Source organism: Artemia sp. Qi Xiang Cuo, chromosome 9 (genome assembly GCF_049724085.1).
Source record: "Artemia sp. Qi Xiang Cuo chromosome 9, ASM4972408v1, whole genome shotgun sequence".
Taxonomy (NCBI): domain Eukaryota; kingdom Metazoa; phylum Arthropoda; class Branchiopoda; order Anostraca; family Artemiidae; genus Artemia; species Artemia sp. Qi Xiang Cuo.
Window position 1 is genome coordinate 51,859,437 of NC_142802.1, and position 25,169 is coordinate 51,884,605.

Consider the following 25,169-nt stretch of genomic DNA (forward strand, 5'->3'; position numbering starts at 1 on the left):
GTTACAAGGGTAATTAAAATACTCTCTAAAGGATTACAAGCTTGCAATTAGAGCCCGGTGTCGCGCCGATAAGGGAAGACCGGCGGCGGTGGGGCCAAAAATAGCAGCGGCGACACGCCGCCGGCGCGATCAATGTTGACCGTAAACATTAATGTTTTCATCAGTCATCTCAAATCCCAGCTTGAACTTACAAAAGATTCGGGCTTACTCATGAGTTAAAACTTCACAAGTCGCTGGCTGGACGCTATTCTTCTTCGTTATTCATCAACAGAAGTAGAATTCTGGTAGAAACGAAATGGCTGTGGTGTTTCAGAATACTTGCATAGTAGTTGAAATAATAGATAATAGATTCGCCGTAACATTCAATTAGATGCAAGGAATCTAATTAAAAGGGAGTACACACAAATCAGATCGGATTTTTATGCTTATTTCAAATATATAAATTTCATCAAGTTTAATATTACCGATCAAAAGTGACGAACCTGAGAATATTTGCCTTATTCTCGAAAAAGGGGGTAAACACCCTAGAAAGTCATAGAATCTTAATGAAAATCACACCATCAGATTCAGCGTATCAGATAACCCTATTGTAGAGAGTTAAAGTTCCTGTATGCAAATATGTGGAATTTTGTATTTTTTTTTCTGCCAGAAGAAAGATCACGGATGTGTTTTTATTGTTGTTTCTCTTCCCAGGGATGATTGCATCGACACAGTGGTCCTAAAATATCGCGAGAGGGTTCACATTCGAACGAAAATCAAAAGTTCCAGTGCCCTTTTTTAGCGAACAAAAAAATTGGAGGGCAACTAGGCCCCCTCCCACGCTCATTGTTTTCCCAAAGTCACCAGATCAAAATATGTAAGAACTATGTCTTTAGGTGTAAAATGATCCGCCACAGTCTCCGGGGGAAGGGCTGCAAGTTGTGAAGTTTGCCCGTTGTTTACATATAGTATTTGTTATTGGGAAGTACACAGCCACTTTTTAGGGGGGGGGTGGGGTGGGGTGAGCTTGGGAGAATCTTCTAAGGGGAGAATCTTCTAAGGGGAGAATCTTCCTTTGGGAGAGAAATTTCTGATGAGTGAATATTCTAGGGGAAATGTTACACTGGGGGGTTTTGACATAATTACTATACGAAATCCTTTTTAATTGTCGTACATTCTCTTTGCGACATTTTTTATATGGAGATGTTCCGGGGGGATTATCTGGGGGCATTATTCCTCATGTTTTGTTTTCTGGAAAATAATTTCCACGAATGGGGACATTTCTTGAAGTGACCGAGAGACCAATTATAGATTAAAGTCTTATTCCAATGAAAAAATGCCAAGGAGAATTTTTCAGGGTGAATTGTCCACAAGCAATTTTACAGAGAGGGGGAATTCTCAGCCAGGAAGCAACTGTCTGGAGGGAATTTGACAAGGGGGGGGGGATGCACTTTACGTTGGGTCAAATTTCCACGGAGGATACCGTGAGGTGGAGGGGTATATTTCATAAAGGGTGAGCCAGATTTACCGGCATTATTTGAAAAACGAACAGAAATTATGCCATATATGAAAGGTTACCCCCTCCTCAATACCTTATTCTTTACGCTAAAGTTTGACTGTTTACTAAAATTGAAACACAGGGCTAATAAATCTGCCAAAATTTATATACAAATTGTGTTCTAATTTGTCAAGCGCGGCGAACCAAAATTAAACCTGCATTAACTGAAAAACGTTCAATAATTAAGTTAAAAACAAGTTCTTTCTAACTGAAAGTAACGATTAACACTGAAACTTGAAACGAGTATCAATTATTCCGTATATGAAAGGGGCTGTCCCCTTCTCAAGGCCTCGCTCTTTACGCTAAAGTTTGACTCTTTGTCACCACTTCTTTTTAAAACAATAAATAAGCTTTAGCGTTTAAGTTTGGAGTTGTGTTTTATCATATTAAAGTATCCAATTAGTCAAAATACGATCCAAAAAAAAAAATTAGAGTTCTTCGTCACCTTGGATTAATTCCCCTTCCTTTAAAGTTATATCCTGAAGCAGATACAGAAAAGAATCGATGACATGCTTTCCCGAAAAAAACTTACTATTTCCATAGTGGAATGAACCAAAACCAAGATTATTCTTCTGACGCGTGCGCTACTTTGTATTAAATACATCTATCACTTCTCAGGAATCACTCATGATTCGATATTTACATTACAAGCAAAATTATTCGTTGATATTATTTTATTGTGATTTTTTTTGCAGGGGTTCTTCAGGACTCGAGTAAAAATTACAAACCCTATCTAGAAGGAATGCATTCAAAATGTAAAAATACAACGTGCTAAAATACAAATAAAAACTGTTAAATATTTAGAATTCTAAATGAAAAAATAAAGCATAATTAAAAACAGGGAGATGTTTTGGATAAAAAGTTGAAACTTTATAACTGATATTTATAATTGGCCCTGTTTAAACATGGGCCGATCAAATATCTGCCTTTCAAATATGTGCAGCTTTGACTAGATCTTATTTCGACAAACAATATATAGGAAATATGATTCTTTTATAACACAGAGTCCAAATCATTTACATCTTACAGGAGTTGCAGTCTGAACTTTAGAGGCACATCCTTCAGATTAAAGGAATTCTAAATATGAAAAAGAAGAAATAGAGAGAAAAAAAAATAAAGCGGCCAATGCAAAACAAGTCATTTTTATTTGAATGTACTCAATGTTGAAGATTTCCATTTTTTTTTTAATTTTGTTTTTTTAAACCAACAACACTTGGGTAAATGAAATACAAAAGTCAAAATTAAGAAAGAGCAGCATCAAATTTTCATAAAAAAACAACAGAAAGCGTTTCAGCAGACAGTTTTCAAGGTCATAAAAAGAGCAGAAAAGAACAATAGAAACGCTCTATAAAAACTCAAGACATGAAGCAGTGAGAAGAGAAAGGCAATACAACTTCTGAGGTTATTAAACTGTTCATTTGGATAATAGTTACAAGATAAAGTCTAATGGTGAAAAGAATTCATCCTAGATTCTCACCTACGAGATTCATAGCAAAATATTTCAAATTAAGCAATTTCTAAAGAACAAAAAATTAGTGTTTTTTTTATTTTTCCGATGAAAGTACCCAAAAAGAAGGAAACTTTTGATGAAAATATGCCCCCAGAAAGTGTTTTTTTTTTCAAAATTTAGAGGGGGAATATAGGGGGCACATGCCCTCCCATTTAATTTACTCCAATAATTTAAGCAACTTTTTCATTACTAGAAAACCGGAAAAATTGAGGCCAAGAAATGCATTTTTTTTTCCTTTTTTTTGTATGTCTGACCTTTCGCTATTTTCCCTAAAAAAACCTTATTGGGAAATTATTCAAGAGGAGGGGTAAGCTTAAAAAAAAATACAGGAGAAAATTATATAAATCATTGAGGGCAAATCAGAATTTTGGAAGATTTTGGGAGATCATTCTGATTTGGAAAATCGGGAGGAAATATAACCTAAGTTATACTGGAAACAATTCCTACCTGCAGATATGGTAGAATAAATTTCTTCATATCAGAAATTTGATGGAAGAGCCAATATTTTTGACTTAAATGAAATGGGATCTGCAGTTAAAAAAAAAACAGAAAAAGGGGAACTTACCAATGATAAAAGTGTACTTATTTGGAAATGCAACGAAATCTTTATGCGATCCTGGCGTTGTAGGTAGGGTTTCTGTCATGTTAGACTGAACTGGCAAAATAATTTGGCTAAAGTTGACACTGCTCAACATTTTTGGTAACTCCTTAAAAAGACTATTAATGCTAAAGGTGCTTCCATCAAACTTGGTTTCAGCAATTTCAATCAGTTTTTCAGTCAATTTTACGGCATCACTTATAAATTTGCTGAGTTCCGGTTTGTTTTCACAGGCGAGTTTTGCAATTTCAGCACATCTCTGAGAGCGCGATTTTTGTGTTGACTGTAATAAATTAAAAATTATTTAAAGTCAAAAACAAAGCATTTCCTCCAGGAGAACAAAATTTTTGAGCTAGAAGAAATCATAGAATACACATTGCTTTCCGATCATGGTTAGTTAAAAAGGGGACGTCTAGCTAATTCGCAAACATACCTAACCGTTAAAATATATTAAAATAAGACTGAAAGCCGTACGATCAAACTCAGTAACTGTTTTAGAACTCATAAACTGGGGGGGGGGGGAGGTATACAAAAATTATAATTGCAACAATTTTTCAATCAATTAAGTACCTTAACAGGTGGTGTAAAATTAAAAAAAAAATTAATGTAAGAAGAACTTGGTGGGAGGGGGGGGGACAGATGCCTCCCTGCCATCTTTTAGATGGAATGTTCGTTTGAAGTTCTATGTATGCTCTTAACTATCAGTGGAAAAACTTGTTTTTTTTCTAATTTCTTTTCATTCTTTATACTATAACCAGGGTTATCCTAAAGGTGAGTAGAACTACCTGACCCATAAATCCAATTCTCCAAATCAAATTTTCAGTTTTTCAGAACTAAGTTCCAACAAAAAGAACTCATTTATTGCATTTGTTTTCAAAACAGGTATGATCGTTCAGAATAAACTTTCGGCTCTACAATAAAAACGAGCAGTTCGCATTTCCGTAGATGGGGGGCTTGAAACCTCTGCACAAGGGTTCCCTGATGTGCTGAATCGGATGGTGTAACTCTTGAAAATATTTCACTAATCTCGGCTATTATAGGGATTTTCTGTCTCTTTTGGTTGATGGTATGACAAGTAAAAACACACAGCGCGAAAGATAAATCGTTTTCAGTAAAGTACAAATGTTCTAGTCATTAGAAGGCATGAGAGGTGTTAGTCTTACTCCTGTTTCTTGGAGTTTCCAATTGTTTTAAGTTTGACTTGGTTATTTATTGTGATCCGGCCCAGAGTCTGTTATATAATAGGCTGATTGCTTATCGCATTGTTTTGCCATATTATCTGGTATGAGTTATTAAAACTAAAAAAAAAAATAGAATAAAGAACCATTTTATGGACCAGGGTTGGATTATGTCGTTTTTTTTTTATTTTGTATTTTGTAATATTGTTGGTTGGTAATTATTACAGATCGTTATTTCAACCATTTTTGGCTTTCAAAAACAAATTAGCATAAATTGCTGAAGTAACACCAGTGGTAGCGTTTCTTTTTTTCGTTTATAAGAATACTATTGAATTCAGTAAGAATTCCGGCTTACTAAACTAGTCTTTAATTAGGTATTCTAAAAAATATTTTGTGTGGACGGTGTAGAATGTAGGAAGGGGCTCAGGCCAAGGCTGGTCCTTCAACATAGAGAGTGGAAATCCTTACATGATTCCGGTTCAAACAAGGTGCAAAATACATCTTTTTGCTAGAAAGCTGGCAGGGGTAATGAGGGACAATGGTTCTTGGATCACTACAGTCCTCGAATCATGCACCTTGAAAATACTTGCGTGATTTTAGTTAAAACAAGGAAAGGGTATACATACTTTTCCCCTAGAAACTCGGTAAGGGAAGTAGTGAGAAAATGTTGGAGGTACCATCAGTCCGCTTTATGCATTCAATAAAAGATTTCAGTTCAAACAATTTGAAAAATGCCAGCCTTCCACAAAAAAAAGAAGAAAAGGAGACGGGAAAAGGGAACGTTGTTGGAAAGGTAGGTCCGAGGGCCTACTCTATGTCCCCAATCATACACGTTGAAATCCTTCAATGATTTTGGTTCAAAGATAGTATAAAGTAACCAACGTTTTACAGAGAAGTTGGTGGCTCCTCCGGCTGTTGGTAGTTCCAATCATACCAACTAAAAATCCTCGCATGATTCCAGTGCAAACAAGGTACAACATGTCCGCCTTTATCGACAAAATTGATTAACAAATTCATGTAATTTAGTAAATTCAGATAACTTTCAAAGTTATCCTAGAATAACCGTGATTTAAAAAAATATTCCTATATTTTCGATTTTTGGAGAGAGGAGGCAAGGGTTCTAGGATCTTCTATTGGGACGACCAACCATAACGACTAAAAATACTTGTATGACTTGGATTATCATGAGCTGTAACATGTCTATCTTTCTACACTAAATTGCATCAACGAGCCCTCTGTTTTATATGAATCATTTACATAATTTGGAGCCCATACCCATGGAATGCGCGAATTATGTTTTTTGCCTGGGAACACATAAGGGGTTGAAGTGATATGAATGTCAGTTTCAGTCCTTGGATTGGACACTTGAACTTTTTATTTCCAACTACAGCAGTCCTACACAGTCCTACACCAAGCTTTAACGACCAACTGTTCTTACATGAAGTTAGAAAAAGAAAAAGTTTTTTGGTGAAAAATCATTTAGTATTCGTTTTATTATTTTACAACTTCACACCGCAAAAGACTTGCCTTTGAGTTCTACAGAAAGAAAACCCTTTTCAGCATCAGAACGATCTAGAATATGAAACTCTCTACATTTGACAATACTGCACGTTTTGGCAGTCCAGGTGTTCCGTACCTGGAATCTTCGGGGCCTTTGGCTCAAATAGGGCATCGTTAGAACTTCTCTCTCGAGGAGGGATAACCCTAAAGTGAAAAAACTGACACGGTAGTTTTTCTTATTTTAGCTTCAGCAGACTATTTGCGGCGATAAGTCAACATCAGCAGTAGTGCTACACTGCACCACTTCCATGCAAAGGCACCAAATTACAGAAATGCAGCAGGAAGGAAGGGCGTAAATGAACTTTTCAAATCTAGAAGGAGGTTTGTATTATTTTTTTTTCTTACTGTTTCAATGAAAACACCAAAAATGGCATTTCCAACGGGATTACCAAGAACAACGTTATTTTTAAAATCTAAAGACAAAGGGAGGGGGCCGCACCCCTGCCTCCATGCCAATTATGAGTACTTATTTAAAAAGAAGAACTAAAAAGACAAACCGCAACTGGAGCTTTATTCTTTCTGTTCTGTATAATCGCCATTCAGAAAATGACGATTAACCCCACAAGACAAACCACGGAGAAATCAAATACTTAAGATGTGATACTTATTAATAGTGAAATATTTTCACAGTAAAACTTGAAACATTTAGAGGAAAGCATGTTCAGTTTTGTTTTTATGTTAGCTTGTATGTTTTACAGTTATGCTGAGAAAATCTTTAGGTATATTTTAGCATAGGCTTCAAACATCTAGTCTTCATTAGTCCCACTTTTTTTGTTGTCACTTTTAAAGCGTCCCTAATTATTTCCATGGAATACCACAATGAAAGTCCGAAGTTAAAGTTTTCCTTTTTCACAGTGAGGAAAAGTTGAGGATAATTCACCAAAAACAGAAAAAAATAGACAATTTGAAGGAAAACTGTAGGAATGTAAAGGAATTTCCCTATAAATACAGAACTCTCTAAATCATAGGATAATGTAAGTGCCAGAACTTTCATGCAAAAAGCCCCGAAAAATTTTGTACTTAGATACTAAAATCCTCAAAAACATTTTAAGAAAAGAGGTTAGCTGATTCAGCTTCTGAATGGCTTATAGTAGTAATTCAAAAGAGAAAAGGGCTTACCTTCATCATAACCATCATTTGCCAAACTGACTGCTGAGGATAATCTCGCAGAGTTTTTGCAAGAAGGATTTTTAAGGCATCCCATACATCAGGATTGGGATGACATATCCGAGATAGCATTTGCGACAACGCTGTCAATAACTTATAAGTTGGTAGCCTTTTGGCCAAAACGTTCTTTGTCAAATCATTGACTTGAGACAGGACTTTCTTACAATTCAAACGAGCATTCGACTCGGGCATTTCACACACTCTCGCTCCCAAGTCTAACCAAATGGATAAGAATCGTGGTAACGATCGGTATATAAACGAAGATCCATGTTCTAATGATTTGGCAAGGTAATTACATGTATAGTTAAGGTACTGCCAGCTTTTATCTTTATCCTCTTGGGAATGATAGGTTCGGTCATAAAAAAGCCCCATTTCAAAAAGACTTTCTTCTGATGTTTGATTGATTGCCACTGCTTCTTTATATAGGGCAACGAGTCCACTAAAATCTAAGGAGTCTGTAGCGTCCATATATTTTGCCAGCAAAAGTTTGGACTCAGCTGCAAGCCTTCGGGAGTCTGATATTATTTTGTCTGCTTTTAGTTGGTCAACATCAGGAAAATGGAAAGATATCCCAGTTTGCAGTTCTTTGATGGCGTCACTCTGTCGCCCACACAGCCACTGCCATTTAACTTTTTCTAACATGAGCTTTGGAGGAAGGATAGAAAGTGTGCATTCAGCTTCCAGAATGTAACTAAAATAAAAATTTTTTGAATTTGAGAGAAATCTTACAACATGAAAATCGTATTTTAGATCATTACAAGGATTGGATACAAGATACTAGAATATATAGGAGTGCTGTTATTAATGTTAAAGTAAACATCGCCAACTAATAGTGTCTAGGGAGAAGGGGCTTGTACAAGAATTATCTGAGGGATATATCATAGGAAAACAAAAGGAATGTAAGGAAAGTACGGGGCCATAATTAGTGATAAGGAAAGAATTAAAAAGAGATGGGCAGAACATTTTGAGAATGTGCTAAGCCGAGATAGAGTTGCAGGAAAAGATATAAGAGGAAAATGAAAAAGTTTGTGATACTTTTGACGTGAAGGAAGATTTGTTTTGTGAGGAAAAACTAGCGACAGCACTAAAAGGATTAAAAAAATATAAGGCTTCAGGTGCTGATAGTGTGCTAAATGAGTTTTTTAAATATGGCGGCTAAGGTTAGAAATAAGCTACTGAAGATTATGAATATGATTTTAAAAAAAAGAGAGAAGTACCTAGTGTTTTTAGGGAAACCTTAATTAAACCACAGTATAAGAAAGGTGATAAGAGCGAGTGTGGTAATTATGGAGGCATTAGGCTAGTCTCTTTAGGTAGCAAATTACTTAGTAATATAATACTTTTTAGACTGAGAGATGCTTTAGACAAAGTTATAAGAGAAGAACAGTGCGGTTTCAGAAAAGGTCGACTAAGTTTTTGTAGATTATGAGCAAGCGTTCGATTCTGTTGATAGAAGAGCTTTAGCAAAGGTTTTATACTTGTATGATATACCAGACAAATACATAGTGCTGTATACGAGAATAACACTGCAGCAGTTGATTTAGGAAATGAGGTTAGCAGCTGGTTTCGTATTAAATCAGGAGCTAAGCAGGGTTTTTTCTATCCCCCTTTATATGGATCATTTTGAAGGATTTTGTCTAGTTAAACTCTCCTAGACTTAGATTATGCTGATGATTTAAGCATCCTAGATGAAAGTGTGAGCAAAATAAATGAGCTTTTAGAGGTTTTGCGAGTTCAAGGTGCTAAAATAGGTTTCAAAGTAAATGTTAAGAAGACTAAGTCACTAAGGCTACGAATAAGTGAAGATGAAAAGGTGGCGTTGGGTAAGGAAATGATTAATCAGGTGGACAGCTTCATTTACCTTGGTAGTATTATTAGTAGAGACGGTGGGAGCAGTGAAGATGTTCAAAGTAGAATAGCCAAGACTCAGGGTGTTTTTTCACAGTTAAAAAAAGTTTGGAAGAATAGGAAGATAAGTCTGCAAACCAAGATTAGAACATTAGAAGCCATAGTGATGACAATGGTCGAATATGGCTCTGAAGCATGGGGGCTCCGAAAAGTGGATGAAGATTTGCTAGATGTCTTTCAGAGAAATTGCCTACGGATTGTTCTGGGTACCTGGCTGGGTACCTGGCATTCTAGGGCTATAATTAGATAAAGGTTGAGATGGCTACGGCACGTTATGGGGATGAATGATGACAGATAGCCAAAGATTGTCCTTTTCGGCCAGCCATCTAGGGCTAAACGAAAAGCATCTCGTCCACGGTTGGAGTGAGAAGATGTCATAAAGAGAGAATTAAAGGAAATGGGAAATTCCTGGAACGGTGTGAAGAGGGAGACTTTGAATAGACTGGGATGGAGGAGGAGCGTGTGTAGCTGTGTTGGCCTCGGGCGGTTTGGAGCTACGGTGAGTTGTTAGTAGTAGTAGTAGTACAAGGATTGGAACAACGGATAACAGAGAGAACAAGAGTGAAAAACAGGAAATAGAGAGCGAGGGAAAGAGAGAGCGAGAGAGAGAGAGGAGGGCGGAGAAGAGGGAGAACGAGAAAGAGAGAATGCGTGAGAAACAAAAGAAATCGGTCCTTAATTTGCGTCCCGTGCAAAGCTTAAAACCTGAATTCAAGTAAGATTTATGGTGTTCTGTACTGTCTGCGTCCCAAGCATGGCACTATAAACACACATGATTACTTCAAGAGGTTAAAACGTTAAAAAGACTACAAACAATTGGCTTTTTGTAATGTTGAGGAACTATTAAAAGCTTTTTTTACTTTTTAGCATCTTTTTAGGTTTACATTTCTTCAAAAGCTAGCCAATGATAATTAAAATAATGAGAAAAGAAGTTTACCTCAAGGCTCTCTGTGACTGTCCAACTTTTCTGGCTAATCTAATACAGGAGGATAAGTTGGCAGCCATTTCCGCTTCTAGTGCAGAAGGAACATCAAATTTCAATGATTTGACCTTTTCTTCAATAAGTTTCAAGGCAACTCTTTGGACATTCATCATCGGTTCCAGTACTCTTACAGTTGTCTGAGTTATTTCTCGTCGCTTGCTCCAAGACTTCAATAGAACAAAGAAATCAACAATGTTAAAATCACTTCTAGAAACCATAGACGATATGAAGTCTATCGCCATACGTAGATCTACAACGACTGCCAATTTAGCCACATCGGGATAAGCTCGCTGGTACCAACCTTTCTCAAATGTGGCAACTGTCATGTGGTCAAGTATTTTCGTTTCAAGCACAGACAAAGCTGTATTTACAGACAGAAAATCTTCTTTTTTTCCAGCCAATAACGCCACACCTATGCAATCACCCCAAGAGAGGCAAGTTTCCTCTCTTTTTATTTCGTCTAGACCTTGCCAATTTCCAAGTCTCCATAGGGCTTCTGATTTGTATTCACGAAGATAGGGTCCCTCTTCAGGTGGATTACATTTCAAGAACTCCAACACAGCGTCAGGCTGATTTAATTCTAAGTAGCACTTGGCTATGCGCTCTTTCATTTCAAGTTCATTATTTTCATGGTTGTCGGGATTTGAATTGCAGAGCTTGGCACGTAGAGCAGCTATTGCACTTTGATAATCGCCTATTGCCTCATAGGTACGAATTGTAACATCAATCGATGACTTAGGAACAAGTGCTGCTGCACCAATGACGCCATCTGTTTCATCCAAAGAAACATACAATTCTTGAAGAAAAGCAGCTTTTTTCTCTTTCTGGTCTGGATGCTTCATTAAATACGATTCTAGATGCTTAACGGCACGAGCGAAGGCCCCAGCACGTGCAGCTGATTCGGCCAGCTTCTCGTCAGCTATTCGCTCAACAAATTGTCTTATCTTTTGGTAGGAGGGATCCCTTTTCAAAAGTTCCTGAGTGGTTTGATTCTTTTTGGGCGCGACAGCAGATTCCTTGGCTGATAGCAGTGAATTTAAATGATCTAAAATCAGAAAAATCGTTAGTATACTTGCTGGACAAGCAGAGTTGTGGCTGATGACGGCAGTTATTTCATCGCAGAGTTGATCAATAGCATCTTGAGTATCTTCAAGGATAAGTTGTACAACAACGTGGGGAACCAAAAAAATCTGAATGGTAGAGCTTTTCTTGAAGGCTGGAACTACTGAGGAAAAAACTTTCTTGGGAAACTCAGACTTGACCTTAAAAAAAAGAAATAAATTAGTTAGGCCTCACTTAAACTACAGGGTCATCCCCTTTAGTATCTACTTTCTAAGTTAAAGAGACTGATCCTGCGAACACTGAAAGTTTTTTTTTCAATTAAAAATATTTATTGCCTCCTTTCTTTTTAGTTTACTTTTTGGGAGTCCTAATTTATACTTGATTAGTTTCTTTACTTCTTCAACATAATTTTGCATATTTACTCTTATAAAGGAATACTTGTATTTACAGTAAGCATAGTATTTTAAAGTGGATTTGCAAGTGACATTTACAAGGTAATTACATCAATTCTGGATTTATTTTGTAGAGGAGCTTCCACCCCCGTAAAAGAGGAGCTTCCACCCCCGTGCAGGTAATTGAAACGCATACATTATTTCGTTTTATTAACATTTTTAAAAGCCATGTTCTTTACCTGCAATATGTTTTACTATTCATTTTGTCTAATTCATTTGGCTAATTTAAATTTATTTAATATAAAGATTGGCTAGGTTCGTCTGTCAGTCTGTAAGTTGATACAGTAAAGCTATTTAGATAGATCTAAGGGTTTTCAATGGTACTTTCAAATCAAGAATACTCCAACTGGATCAAATATAAATCTAGCGAACTACCCAGGATCGATCACGAATTACAGATTTTCAGAATGAAACATCTTGATTGATTTTATTTGAAAAACCGTACATAAAACATATTAAGGAAAGAGCATAAATAATAATAATAGAGAAAAATCTGACAAAAAAAGAAAATTTACACTAACAAAAAAAAAGACAACAGTATGTAAGTGCAACCTAGTACAATGCTAAAACAAATTAAAATAAAAAACAAAAAAGCCTAAATTCCAAATAAAAAAAGAACAAGAAAACAAGAACAAGATGATATGTTATTTCCCTTTATATTTCTCGCAAAGCTTTTTTCTGATTGTTTTCTCGGTCTGCTGTGAAGCATACGGCGGTGAAAGGGAAGAAGGTTTGGCGAACTTTTGCTTTATCAGTTTTAGTGATTATCATAGGCAGCGCGCTAGCGCTGCCTAAGTAAAGAACAATGTGGGCAAAATGTGTGTTTTTTTTTCTCCATACCCGGGCACTTCGTATCGAAGGAGTTGTCGTAGAAACTTCGAAAAGGGATCATTCGATTGGAAATTGGAGTGGCTAGTGCCCTTTTTAATAGTCGAAAGTGATTGGAGGGCAACTAGCCCCCCCCCCCCCGCGCCCATCATTCCCCAAAACACATCCAATCAAAATTGTGAGATAGTCATTTTGTTCAGCATAGTTGATTTCCAGATAGAAAATGTGGTTTTGAGGAGTACAGTCCCCCAAAACCCTCAGGGCAAGGGTTTTAAGTTATGCCCTGGGGGCACATAAGGTTTTTGTAGAAGTCGTTGTCGTAGAAACTTCAAAACAAGCTCATTCAACTGGAAATTCAAAGGGCTAATGCCCTTTTTAGTAGTCGAAAGTGATTGGAGGGCAATTAGCCCCCCCCACGCTCCTCATTCTCCCAAACACATCCAATCAAAATTTTGAGATAACCATTTTGTTCCGCGTAGTTGATTTTAAGATAGAAAATGTGTTTTTGAGGAGGATACTCCCCCAAAATCAGGGCAAGGGTTTTAAGTTATGCCCTGGGAGCATATAAGGTTTTTATACGTAGAAGGCGTTGTCGTAGAAACTTAAAAACATGCTTATTCGATTGGAAATTCAAAGGGCGTTTGCCCTTTTTAATAGTCGAAAGTGATTGGAGGGCAACTAGCCCCCCCCCACGCCCATCATTCCCCCAAACACATCCAATTGAAATTGTGAGATAGCCATTTTGTTCAGCGTACTTGATTTCCAGATAGAAAATATATTTTTGAGGAGGACACTCGCCAGCAACCCTCAGGGCAAAGGTTTTAAGTTACGCCCTGGCGGCACATAAGGTTTTTTATAGAAGGCGTTGTCGTATAAACTTTAAAACAGGCTCATTCGATTGGAAATTCAAAGAGCTAGTGCCCTTTTTAAAAGTAGAAAGGGATTGGAGGGCAAATAGCCCCCCCCCACGCCCATTATTCCCCCAAAAACATCCCATCAAAATTTTGAGATAACCATTTTGTTCAGCGTCGTTGACTTTCAGATAGAATATATATTTTTTAGGAGGACACTCCTCAACAGCCCTCAGGGCAAGGGTTTTAAGCTAAGCCCTGGGGGCATATAAGGATTTATAAGAAGGCGTTGTCGTAGAAACTTTAAAACAGGCTCATTCGATTGGAAATTCAAAGGGCTAGTTCCCTTCTCAATAGAAGAAAGTGATTGGAGGGGAACTAGCCCCTCCCCCACGCCCAACATTCCCCCCAACACATCCAATCATAATTTTGATATAGCCATTTTGTTAAGCATAGTGGAATTACAGATATAAAATATGTTTTTGAGGAGGACACTCCCCAAAAACCCTCAGGGCAAGGGTTTTAAGTTATGTCCTGGGGTATATAAGGTTTTTATAGAAGGTTTTGTCATAGAAACTTCAAAAGGGGCTCATTTGATTGGAAATTCAAAGAGCTAGTGCCCTTTTTGATAGTAGAAACTGATTGGAGGGTAACTAGCCCCCCCCCACGTCCATCATTCACCCAAACACATCCAATTAAAATTTTGAGATAGCCATTTTGTTTAGCGTAGGCCAGTTGATTTCCAGATAGAAAATATGTTTTTGAGAAGGACACTTCTCCACAACTCTCAGGGCAAGGGTTTTAAGTTATGCCCTGGGCGCATATAAGGTTTTTATAGAAGACGTTGTCGTAGAAACTTCAAAAAAAAGGCCAAATCGATTTGAAATTCAAAGGCTAGTGCCCTGTTTAATAGTTGAAAGTGATTGGTAATATTTTTTGTTGTTGTTTTAACCAGGGCTATTCGTATCGAAGGATTTGTCGTGTGAACTTAGAAAAGGACTTATTCGGCTGAAAAGGGAAAAAGCTGACGCCCTTTTTAACAATCGAAAGTAGTTGAAGGGCAACTAATCACCCTTCCAATCTCCTATTTGCCCATTATATTTAAAAAATAAATTTTGCCTCAAGATTAAATAAAAAGTCACTGTGTTAATGCTAATTCCCAATAAGGCATCTCAGCAGTATCCCAAGAACGACTGAGGGTATTATGTTCAAACTTTCGGGGCTACTTCTGCTCTTACAATTGAACCAAATCAAAATAGTGTAAGTGTATCAAAGCTATCAAAGAAAGTAAACAGATTTTTTTGCGAATGGTATCAAGTTTTCCATTTCAGGTCAACTAGAGGAGGTTTTAAGTTAAACAGTACTATTTGTGTCCAGATTTTTAAAATGGTGTATGTTGTTAAAAATTACTGGAAATTTTTCTCCAGCATACAAATAGCAGGCCAAACTATAAAGTCTTAAAAAACGAAAAGATTTAAAGTTTTATTTTCTTTTTCCCTGAAAAGACTATGTCAATATAAAACGAACAGAAATTAATTAAAAAAAACTTTTTCCACAAAATAAGCTTTTCAACGAAAAGTAAAGAACTCCATTAAACAAAAAATGAGCAAAAATAAAACCAAATAATCTACCAAGGTCGAAACTACCACAAATCAGCATCGATATATAAATGAAACCCAGAACAAACAGAAATTGAAATAAAAAACCCAGCCAAACTCAAAACGAGCAAATACTAATATAAGTTGGGCTCAAAACCCCTATGACTTCCCTAGGCCATAGCATAATTTGCACTCTACTGAGAAAAATATAAATGATTTTACTTTAATAACTTCAATGAATAAAACGTTTTTAACATTTTGATTATTAAACATCAGTATATGTATATTAAACTGACAATGCAGATTCTTTTATTCGTTTTCAGTAGTGTAAATTATGTTCTGGCCTGATAAAAATGTTCTGGCCTGAGATTGAGGTGCTTGTAAGAGGCCGAGGCATGAGACACGATCAACTGCCTTAATAATGGAGGTACCAAGGGATATAACTAGTGATGAGTAGTAATTCTATTAATGATTTACTGTAAATCCGCTTAGAAAATTTAAGCAAAAATCGGATTATGGAATTTAAAAAAAAAAAAAAAAAAACTATATTCGAATACTAAAAATAAAAGTAAAAGGATACACTACAACAATACACACTTATTATCGTTCAAACCTCGAGGAGGTTTTCACTCAATCGTCTAAGCAGATGAAAAGAACAACTTCCGATTTTTCTTAATCGAACCTTAAGTCGATAATACAGGGTAGGAAGTCGAACACTCTACAAAATCCAGGGCGTAGCTTCAGTATTTTTACTGGGGAAGGGGAGGGGGCAAGAGGGCTCCATATCCGGATAGTCAAGGAGCGTGGGTTATATAATAATTTTTTCTCCAAGTTATTGGGATGCACCCTCTCCCCCCCCCCCAAACGACACCCCTGATGAAAGCACAACAACTGTTTTAGATTCAGAGTACTGAATCATTCAACACAGTGGGACCTTTCTGACTGTACGGCCTTATTGATTTTGCAAACAAAATAGCAGGAAAGTAGTAAAATTTCTCGGTGTGGCCATTTTTTTGTTGTTTTTCACTTTGTTTTGTTTTTTATGGTGCTATTACAAATATAACCTTAGTTTCTTCAAAATGTATAAGAAAGTATATGAATTGCTAGGTAACCAAGAAAACAACAACAAAACAAACACAAATATACATTATCAATCACAGATAAATCCATAACGATTCGGATTGTCTACCACTTCCAGAAAAAAAAATAACAATAATTTGGCGCTTTTTCTTTTGATAAACAATTCAGGTTCAGAGCTATCGAGTCCATGAAACAAATAACACAAAAAATTGAAAACGAAGTTACAATACCGGTTTATATACCAATATATAAATATTTTGGCAGTAGAGTATTTACTTTGTTTTGATTGACCTTCTACCCCCAAATAAGTGTGGATGTGACGATGCACGTACACACACGAGTCCTAGTTTGAACATGACAACAACTTTAGTCAAAGAGTATGTAAATCCTATAAGGGAGGAAGAGAGAAAAAAGACAGTCAGAGAAAGCACCACCCAGCCAACTAATAATGTTTATTCTAGAACCTAAATAAAATATCAGCAGAGTAAATTTATTTTAATATTTTCTGTCACTTTTACTTACCATCAGGCTAAATATAAAAGAGCCACTTTGGACAAAAGGGTCCAGTAGATTTACTAATGTATATTTTTTTTTTCCAACTAGCCTATGTTTTGAACGATAACCAAAACCAAGCCCTACCTACTTAACAACCACTGAAAAAAAAATTTTAAAGCAGGAAGAATCCGTATACTTTCAGAAAATTACAGGCTGGATTAAAATGAACATAAATATTTCCTTAACTTTTTTTTTTATTTTTTAAAGTTTTATTTCTTTAAAGTACATAGAAACTTTTAAGGAAAGCGTCCCCATTAAGATCGTTCCAAGTCGAAGTACAATGTCGAACGAAGCTGCTCTTTAAGCCCTTTGTTCTCGGCGCACCCCATTAAGATAATTGGTTCAAGATATATCCCTCCGTCTATGTCTTATTGGTCACAATATGAAAAAGTTCTAAAGAAGGAGGTAACTTCATGCACCTGTAGAAAACAGCCATCGACATCAAACCTTTTACTAACAGACTGGAGACAGTCACGGGTAACGAGTGAGCCAGCCCATTCTGGATCTTTTGAGGAGGCGCTGACAATATTTTCAGAACACCAGCTTACATGAGGCATCCATATTCGGCGATAGGTCTGATACATGACTTGTAAAGTAGGATGCTCAAGCTGGACTTGAGAAGTTTTGCATAGAAGAGTGATCCCAAACTTTCTTGTGCAGGGGGTTTTTACGCAATCGAGATGGTTTTCGAAGAGAGATCTAGGGAGAAGCGGAACTTAGGAGACGAAACATGCGTGGCCCTTTCTGTCGGGATATCAACAGATCCTTTGTTTTTAACAGATTTAATATAACTATCCATGCATCGGACCACTTTCCAATTTTTAAAAGATCCTTCCTTAGGGAAACTCGGGTTGCTGACGGCTATGTGTGAAGTGATGTCGTCAGCAAAGTGATGCAGAGGGCTTTTTAAAATTCTACTGGGTAAAGCGGCACTGTCACTGGTCCCAGGAACTCTTTCTATATATTTTTTATACTCCTTAGGTTCAGTATTAAAGAATATCTATACTAGCAAAAGTAATATTTGATATGTAAACTCCCAAATCTAAGCCACTAAAATCAAATGCCGCACCTTGAATAATAGCAGCACGAGTCCAGTAAATTAAGTATAAAACCATATTTTCATGATAATAATTATTTATGATAAACTCAAGGGAAATAAACTACTTTACTTTCATTAAAAAAAAAAAAAAAATTAATTTATTTTGAATATAATTTTCAAGGTAAAACGTACTAGAGGTCCTTTTCTCGTTACTCAAACCCCAGGGCTACATACTAAAGTTTAACTTTTGCATAGCGATGCTTCTAAAGTGCTGATTTAAGTGAGTAATAGTGAGTATTAGTGAGTAATCATAAAGTGAGTAATAGTCGCTATATACTAAAGTTTAACTTCTGCATAGCGATTCTTCTAAAGCAAGTGCTCATTTAAGTGCATAATGTTTTGATGCTTCAAAAATAAGCGCTCATTCAAGTGCATTTGCTTTATACAATGTATAACAATTTTTAAATATGAGTTAAGAAGTTCAACTATTTCACATCTAACCAGTAAGGCTTTGGAAACAAATATCGATATTTTAATTTTTACTTTTGATAGTTAACCTAGTTGACTTGGAATATCCTACTTAGTATTCATTAGAATTCAGAAAATAATTCAAGATTGGTAATATATTAAAATCAGATATTGGTCACATGTTAATTTAAACATGATACATGTAAAATGCAAAAGATGCCGCAATTTTCAATATTTGGATACAGTCCAAATTATAATGCAAGCTTAATTTAAATGCATAAGCATCGAAATTAAAATTTCGTTAGTCTTGTCTACGATTCTTTTCATAAACAGCTCCGTCCTGTAAAGTCGACAAAAATTCTTTTCAGGTCGGGAAAGAATAAGTGCTTTTATTTCCTGAAACTGGTCTAAAAATAATAAGGTAAACAGTCCAGTAACCGTCTTTGTGCAATAACAAATGACACTCGAAAATCTAACAAACCCTACTTTTTAGGAGAAATGTAACGTTTTTAGAGCCAAATTAGCTTTTGCACCGAAAAAAGTGTTTTAAATCCAGTATCACTAGCCCAACGACGACTCTTTACAAAGCATCGATAAAATACTCAGATTTGCAGAGTTAGGGGCTCATATTTGATTTTATTTCAACAAAGAGGCACACGTTTCCTTATTCCTGACAGATAAAACACAAAATTTTATTGATTTTTAACGAGATTTTATCAGGCTTGGCCAAACAAAAAATCTTCTCAGAAGCCTTAGTGATAGCTGCTATGGTTTTTTCAGCCATAAAGACTGAATACCCTTGCATGACCCTTTGTTAAAACAGCAATAGATTTACAATTAGCAATCTCAGTAATCCTAAATTACCATATTCTTTTTTTTAAAGCAAAAGCTGTTATGAATCATATAATTAGTGTGTTTCGATTTGGGATTTCCAACTACAGATAACATTATAAACCGACTATGGTAGAAATGAAACATTATTTGTTCTATGTGCTTTCTATGAAAATTTCGCAATTCTTCTATTTGTAACATAAATCTGACAAAGGTTAAATGATGTAGTTTTTGTAAAGAACAGTTGGAATCAAATTAGTGTTGGTGCAAACTTTTTAAACCCATTTCTTGGAATTTTAATTTTCTGGATCTGAAATACAATTGTGGCGCTAAAACCAAGTAAAACCCCATGGTATTCACGAAATTTAGCTTTTTTTATGTTCTGATTTACAATTAAAATACCATGATCTTGACGGTATTTAATGATAAGACATTCAAAAGTTTAAAATCGTCCCCTAATATTCCCTCAAGGATCGGGGGAAGGAGGCAAAATGATTCTATATGTTTGATGGCGGGGAAAGGGATGCCTGAAAGAGTAGGCACTCAAGGCCTTCACTTCGGGCCGTCCATTTATACAGAGTGTTAAATGTCTCATAGAAAATTTCGCTTTTTTGCTTTTATACTTTTTTATCACTTACAAGAGTATGTGAAGAAATTGAATATTCTAACTGGCTGTTATTAAAACAGAAAGCAAATTCTAAGATTGTTGCAAGAAACAGACTTTAAAGAAACTGCAGCTTACAGATTTATCAGTTGTAATCACCAATCAAACAATTAGGATTTCCCATTAAACACTCAGCAGCTGCAATATATATATATATATATATATATATATATATATATATATATATATATATATATATATATATATATATATATATATATATATATATATATATATATATATATATATATATATATATATATATATGTATGTATATATATATATATAGGAAACTTACGTGTGACACTATTTCTTCAACCCACATACAAATCCAATTGGAGTGCTTATTTACAAGTTTGGAACCAAAAATAATCCGCGTTTTTGGAGCAGGATTTTTTTCAACCACTTTATACATTGTCGATAAAAAAGGCCTAAAAACCGACTGCTGGTGTTCTGACATCCTTGACCATAGTTTCCTACCCATTGTGCTCTTATACTCTGGATCTATGTTATATGTCTTCAGTAGCTCCTAAAAAAATATACATAATATATAGTATATGTCACAATCTAATAGCATACGTTTATATATATATATATATATATATATATATATATATATATATATATATATATATATATATATATATATATATATATATATATATATATATATATATATATTCTTGCACAGGCAACCGAGCATAGGATACAGTTTCAAAGGACTACATAGAGTCAGTGGCTGTCATAAAAATGTGGCTAGTTTTATACGTAGTTTGGTAAGTAAACCCTGTTTTCTCTGAGGCAGTGGGGTCGAGTTGATATTTCAGAAGGTTATGCGTAGATTGGGGGGATTATAATTTGGAGGAAGGGAACTAAATTTTTTTGTACTTACAATTGAAAATATGCTCTGTTTGTCTCTTATTGGGCGTGTCTTTCGACAAACTCTTTGACTAGTTTATATATACTTCAAAAAAGCATCAGCTACAAAGGATATATTACATTCTAAAACAAAAGAATTTAACCCGAGATAGTAAAAAAAAAAAGTAATTTTACACACAGTGAAAAAGATGTAAAAAAACACCACTAGAGTCTCAATTTTGTATTACTTATAGTATCAAGGACAGTGAAAATGAAACATGATTTTGAACAGGGTAACTTCACGTAACCAGGGAATTCTATATGCAGTTAAGGAGTTTTTTTCATTTCAAGCAGGCGTCAAACTTAAAAAAAGGATACGAGAGTGAAGCAAAAAAAAGGGTCAAAATATATGGCAACGAACAGCTTAAAAGGGCGTAGCTATCCTTTGAAGATTTAGGTGCTATGGAAATCAACATATTGTCAGTGTTTGAACTTTGACGGACGAAAAGTACTGTTAAACTAAACGAATTAACAATGATTATTTGTTTTCACGATTGAACCTGGCAACACTGATAAAAATTTGATATTGCCCTTAAAATTCATAGCTCTGATATAACTAAAAGAAAACTCAAAGAAATCCTATATTGCAAAGCACGAATAGACTTATGATGGGTCTAGGGGCAAAAATTGTTTTATTCTTGATGTCCTTGGTACTCCAAACCGAACAAAATACCATCGATAACTGTATTAATTTGCAGTTTAGTAACAAATTAAACAAACATAGCATCTAAATTGAAAGTTGCTAATACAAAATAACAAACCCCTAATATACAAAATGAAAAAGAAGAAAAGAGATCAATATTTTCTCTGAGGATTTTGCTTCAAATTGGCCTGACAATTCCAAAAAGATAAGGTGCCTAGGTCCACTGCAATTATACAAGTTAAACAGATTAGTTGAAAGTAAATTGCTTGTTTATGCAGGCAATAAAACAGAATATATGACCTCGCTCAAGGTGGTAAACTAGCATTCTTCAAACTGTTTGTACCAGCCAACTAGAAATAATAGGAAACAAAAAAAAATCCGATAAATTTTGTGTACTAATCAGACTGGAATAAAATTAATGTAGGCACCATTATATTGGTTAGTATATAATGGTGCCTGCAGACATTTTCGACTTTCTATCATTCTATGAACTGGTTAAACTGTGAACTGTAGGTTCAAGCTTAAGAATATCAGTCGGTTCCTTGATAGCTTGGATCCTGTTAATTTTTTGAATTTATTATTAAGGACATATATAAACTTCGTTACTACTAACTCCGGATTCTTAGCTTAGGTACTTAAAAATATTCATCAAGACATGGTTACCATTGGAAAGGCAGAAAAGCTTATGTTAATCATAACAATGCCAAACTGGAAGCAGAACTCAGCTATAGGTTCTCGTGTGAATTTCAAGAAGATATTCCCTTCTAACAGGAATTAGAAAAAAAAAATCGTTAAGAATGTCCGTCACTCTTTCATTTCAACGTCTAGGCAAATCAATTTGGCATTCTAAAAAAGTGAAATTTAAACTGTAAATCAGGCAATAAAAAAGAAGGCAAATTCATACAATTACATGAGACGCCCTTCAAATTTAAGAGATTTAGTAGTTAATTTACAGTAGTGTGCAATCAAGTATCAAGGAAGCCAGATAAAGTAAGCTATAATTGGTAATAGAACAGAAAAACCATGGAGGAAGAAGTCCTTAATAGCTACAAGCTGAAATAAACTTATGGTATTACTTCAACTATTATTTCATTCCGAACACTTTCCATTTCGTAAATGCATATATAATTTTTAGATAATACTGTAGGCTGACCCCAGTCACTGTGCAAGGCTGGTGGTCCTACTAGTAGGGCTTGCACAGATAAAGCAAACTGCCAACTCAGGGCCATTTCAAGGGCCTACCATCTTTTCTTCTTTTTTTTTTTTATGTAAAAGTGCTTGTTGGTAAATGTACGTTCATAAGCGTGTCTAGACAGAATTCCATTCTTAGAAATGGCCAGAAATTCGTTTCTAGACAGTTACCATTCACAAGTAAAATTTGGTATTTAGCGGTAAGTATTATTTTAGTTTTAAAACAGATTACAATCGTCAATCAAAACCAATGAAGACTACAATGAACAACTACACTTCCGTTATCCGTATAACGGAAGTGCAGTTGTTCCGTTATGTATATCCGTTATGCAGTTAACGGATATAACGTTATATCCGTTATGTAGTCGTCCTACTGGGACTACTCGTTTTTATTTTTATATTTGGTTTGTTGAACGTTTTCCACACAAAAAATATTCGAGCTCTGGATTCACTGCATTCTCAATATTTGAGATTTGTACATATCTGCCACCAGAGTACAGAAATAGAAAAAATATGCAAAATTTATTCTTAAGAAATAACGGCAAAACTGGCCATGCAACATGGTGGTCTGCCTCACTTCGTATTTTTAAGATTTGAACCGTTTCACGGTATTAGTCCATGTTTTTCATATATTTATTTGTCTCGATTTTAATTATGATTTTCTTTTTCCTCATGTATTGTATTACTCTACTTTTTGTGTTTTATAGTGAGCTAAAAATCAATTGTTGTCATTATTTTCTCTTTTATTAAGTAGATTCACATCTAGAGAATTGCTTATTTTTTGTGTGGGCCCACCGCCTACTTAACTAACAAGTATCAATTTAAGCAGCGTTAATTCCCAAAGCTTGCACCATTTCAGCGTTTTGTTAATACCATAAATATTAAAATACAAAATAAACCACTCCCATTAAAAAAAATTGCATAGAATATAGAATAGCCTTAGGCAGAATATCATACCTTCAAGATTTTTGATGGTATCGAAGCGTTGTAGACGGGGTTGTCATTAGACAGTGGCAAGAAGGGGATGTAAAAACCGATAAACCCTACTCTCTTGGATATATTTATTTTCATTTAGCCAAAATTGTTTTACCTGAATAGTGTAAGAGAATGTAGTTATTTGAGTAGACACAGATTGCAAAAAAGCAATGTATAGCTTATTAAACAGCTCGAGCGCAAATTCTTCAGAAGTCACGTCATCGTACACTGTTAAAGATGGTTTCTCATTCTCTTCTTCACCAAGGCAAATTCTACTTGGTTCAATAGCACCAACTAAACCAAGACATTCAGCGAATAGACATTTCCCTTCTTCTCCTGCTTCCTGGTATTTGGCACAAAGCGTAATAACGAGCTAGAAAATGTGAACAAACAATATAAAAGGACATAAAAACTACAAATATTATTAAATATTGGTCGGTCAACAAAGAATAAGGTATTGGATGAATACTTAGCCTCAGTACGTCAAATCGACCAATGCCATATTTCTTTCTGATTTAATTGCAGTGTTAAAGCTCACGAAATTAAATTTCGATATTTGTTAAAAGTTTCTCATACATAATACCCCGAAAATGAGAAAAGCTACATTTTAATAATATTTTCTTTTCAGAACAAATAGCTTTTGCTACAATTTAATAGACTGTTGTAATAAAATAATTTCAAGCATAAGCAATGCAGAAAAAAACAATTTCTAGAAGTAAAAATTAATTATATTATCGCCAAAACAACCAGTATATATTCTTCGTAATTTTGCTCCCCTAAACTTAAGCGTACGAGCTCAATTTCGTAAGTAAGTGTCCGAACTGACTTGAGATAAGCAAAGAACTTAGGCACAGGAAGAAAATAAAAAATTACAAATGTTTTGCATTTTAAATCAGTATGTTTTAAGATAGTGACCCTTCACTGAGTAAGACATTTTATCATTTTAAGATAGTGATATTTCAAAAGAGAAGGTCATGCTGGTCTATAGTCTAGATACGTTAATATCTAAAAGGCTTAGCATTGATATCTCATAAAATTCCTTATCTAGTACTTTCATAATCTAAGCTGAATGCACTAGGTGCTTTAATAGTCAATTTTCTTTAACAGCCAAATTTCCACTAGAAGTATAAATCTACTAAAAAGAAAAGAAGAAAAAAAACAAAATGTAAACTTGGCTAAAAACTTATTAATTTAATAAACTAGACTATAATTATATTATGAGTAACAAGTTTTACTTCTTAAGACCATTTTGTATTTTAGAAGGTATATTTTTTTATATTGGCTTTACAAAGCAGTTTTTTGTTTGGCTTTATACGTTATCTAGGTTGACAAAAGTTGAATGTAAAGAAATAAACATGGTGCAACTCTGCATCAAGAGAGTCGTAGATAAGGCCACTAGACTTCACCCCTAGCCTCTTTACTTTTTTTGCCAATAATATTTCTCAAATATCGGTAGAGTTCCGGGCCTGCAACAGCAAACAAGGAGAAATAGAAGAAATATTTGACTTTCCTAAATGCTGCAATATTCAGTGATTTTTATAAATGATTTCAAAGAGCTTGGAATGGCTGGTGGA

General features: G+C 35.1%; 1 protein-coding gene across 2 annotated transcripts in view; it reads right to left on the reverse strand.

Moving 5' to 3' along the window:
* mei-41 (ATR serine/threonine kinase meiotic 41) overlaps positions 1 to 25,169 on the reverse strand; it is a 137,668-nt gene that overhangs the window by 14,865 nt on the left and 97,634 nt on the right. For both annotated transcript variants that reach the window (XM_089094682.1, XM_089094681.1), the window contains exons 17-21: positions 23,711 to 23,968; positions 20,167 to 20,397; positions 10,396 to 11,702; positions 7,503 to 8,241; positions 3,613 to 3,928 (exon numbers count right to left, since the gene is read on the reverse strand). In XM_089094682.1, coding sequence (XP_088950808.1) covers positions 3,613 to 3,928; positions 7,503 to 8,241; positions 10,396 to 11,702; positions 20,167 to 20,397; positions 23,711 to 23,968 — 2,851 coding nt within the window. The remainder of the gene's footprint in view (positions 1 to 3,612; positions 3,929 to 7,502; positions 8,242 to 10,395; positions 11,703 to 20,166; positions 20,398 to 23,710; positions 23,969 to 25,169) is intronic.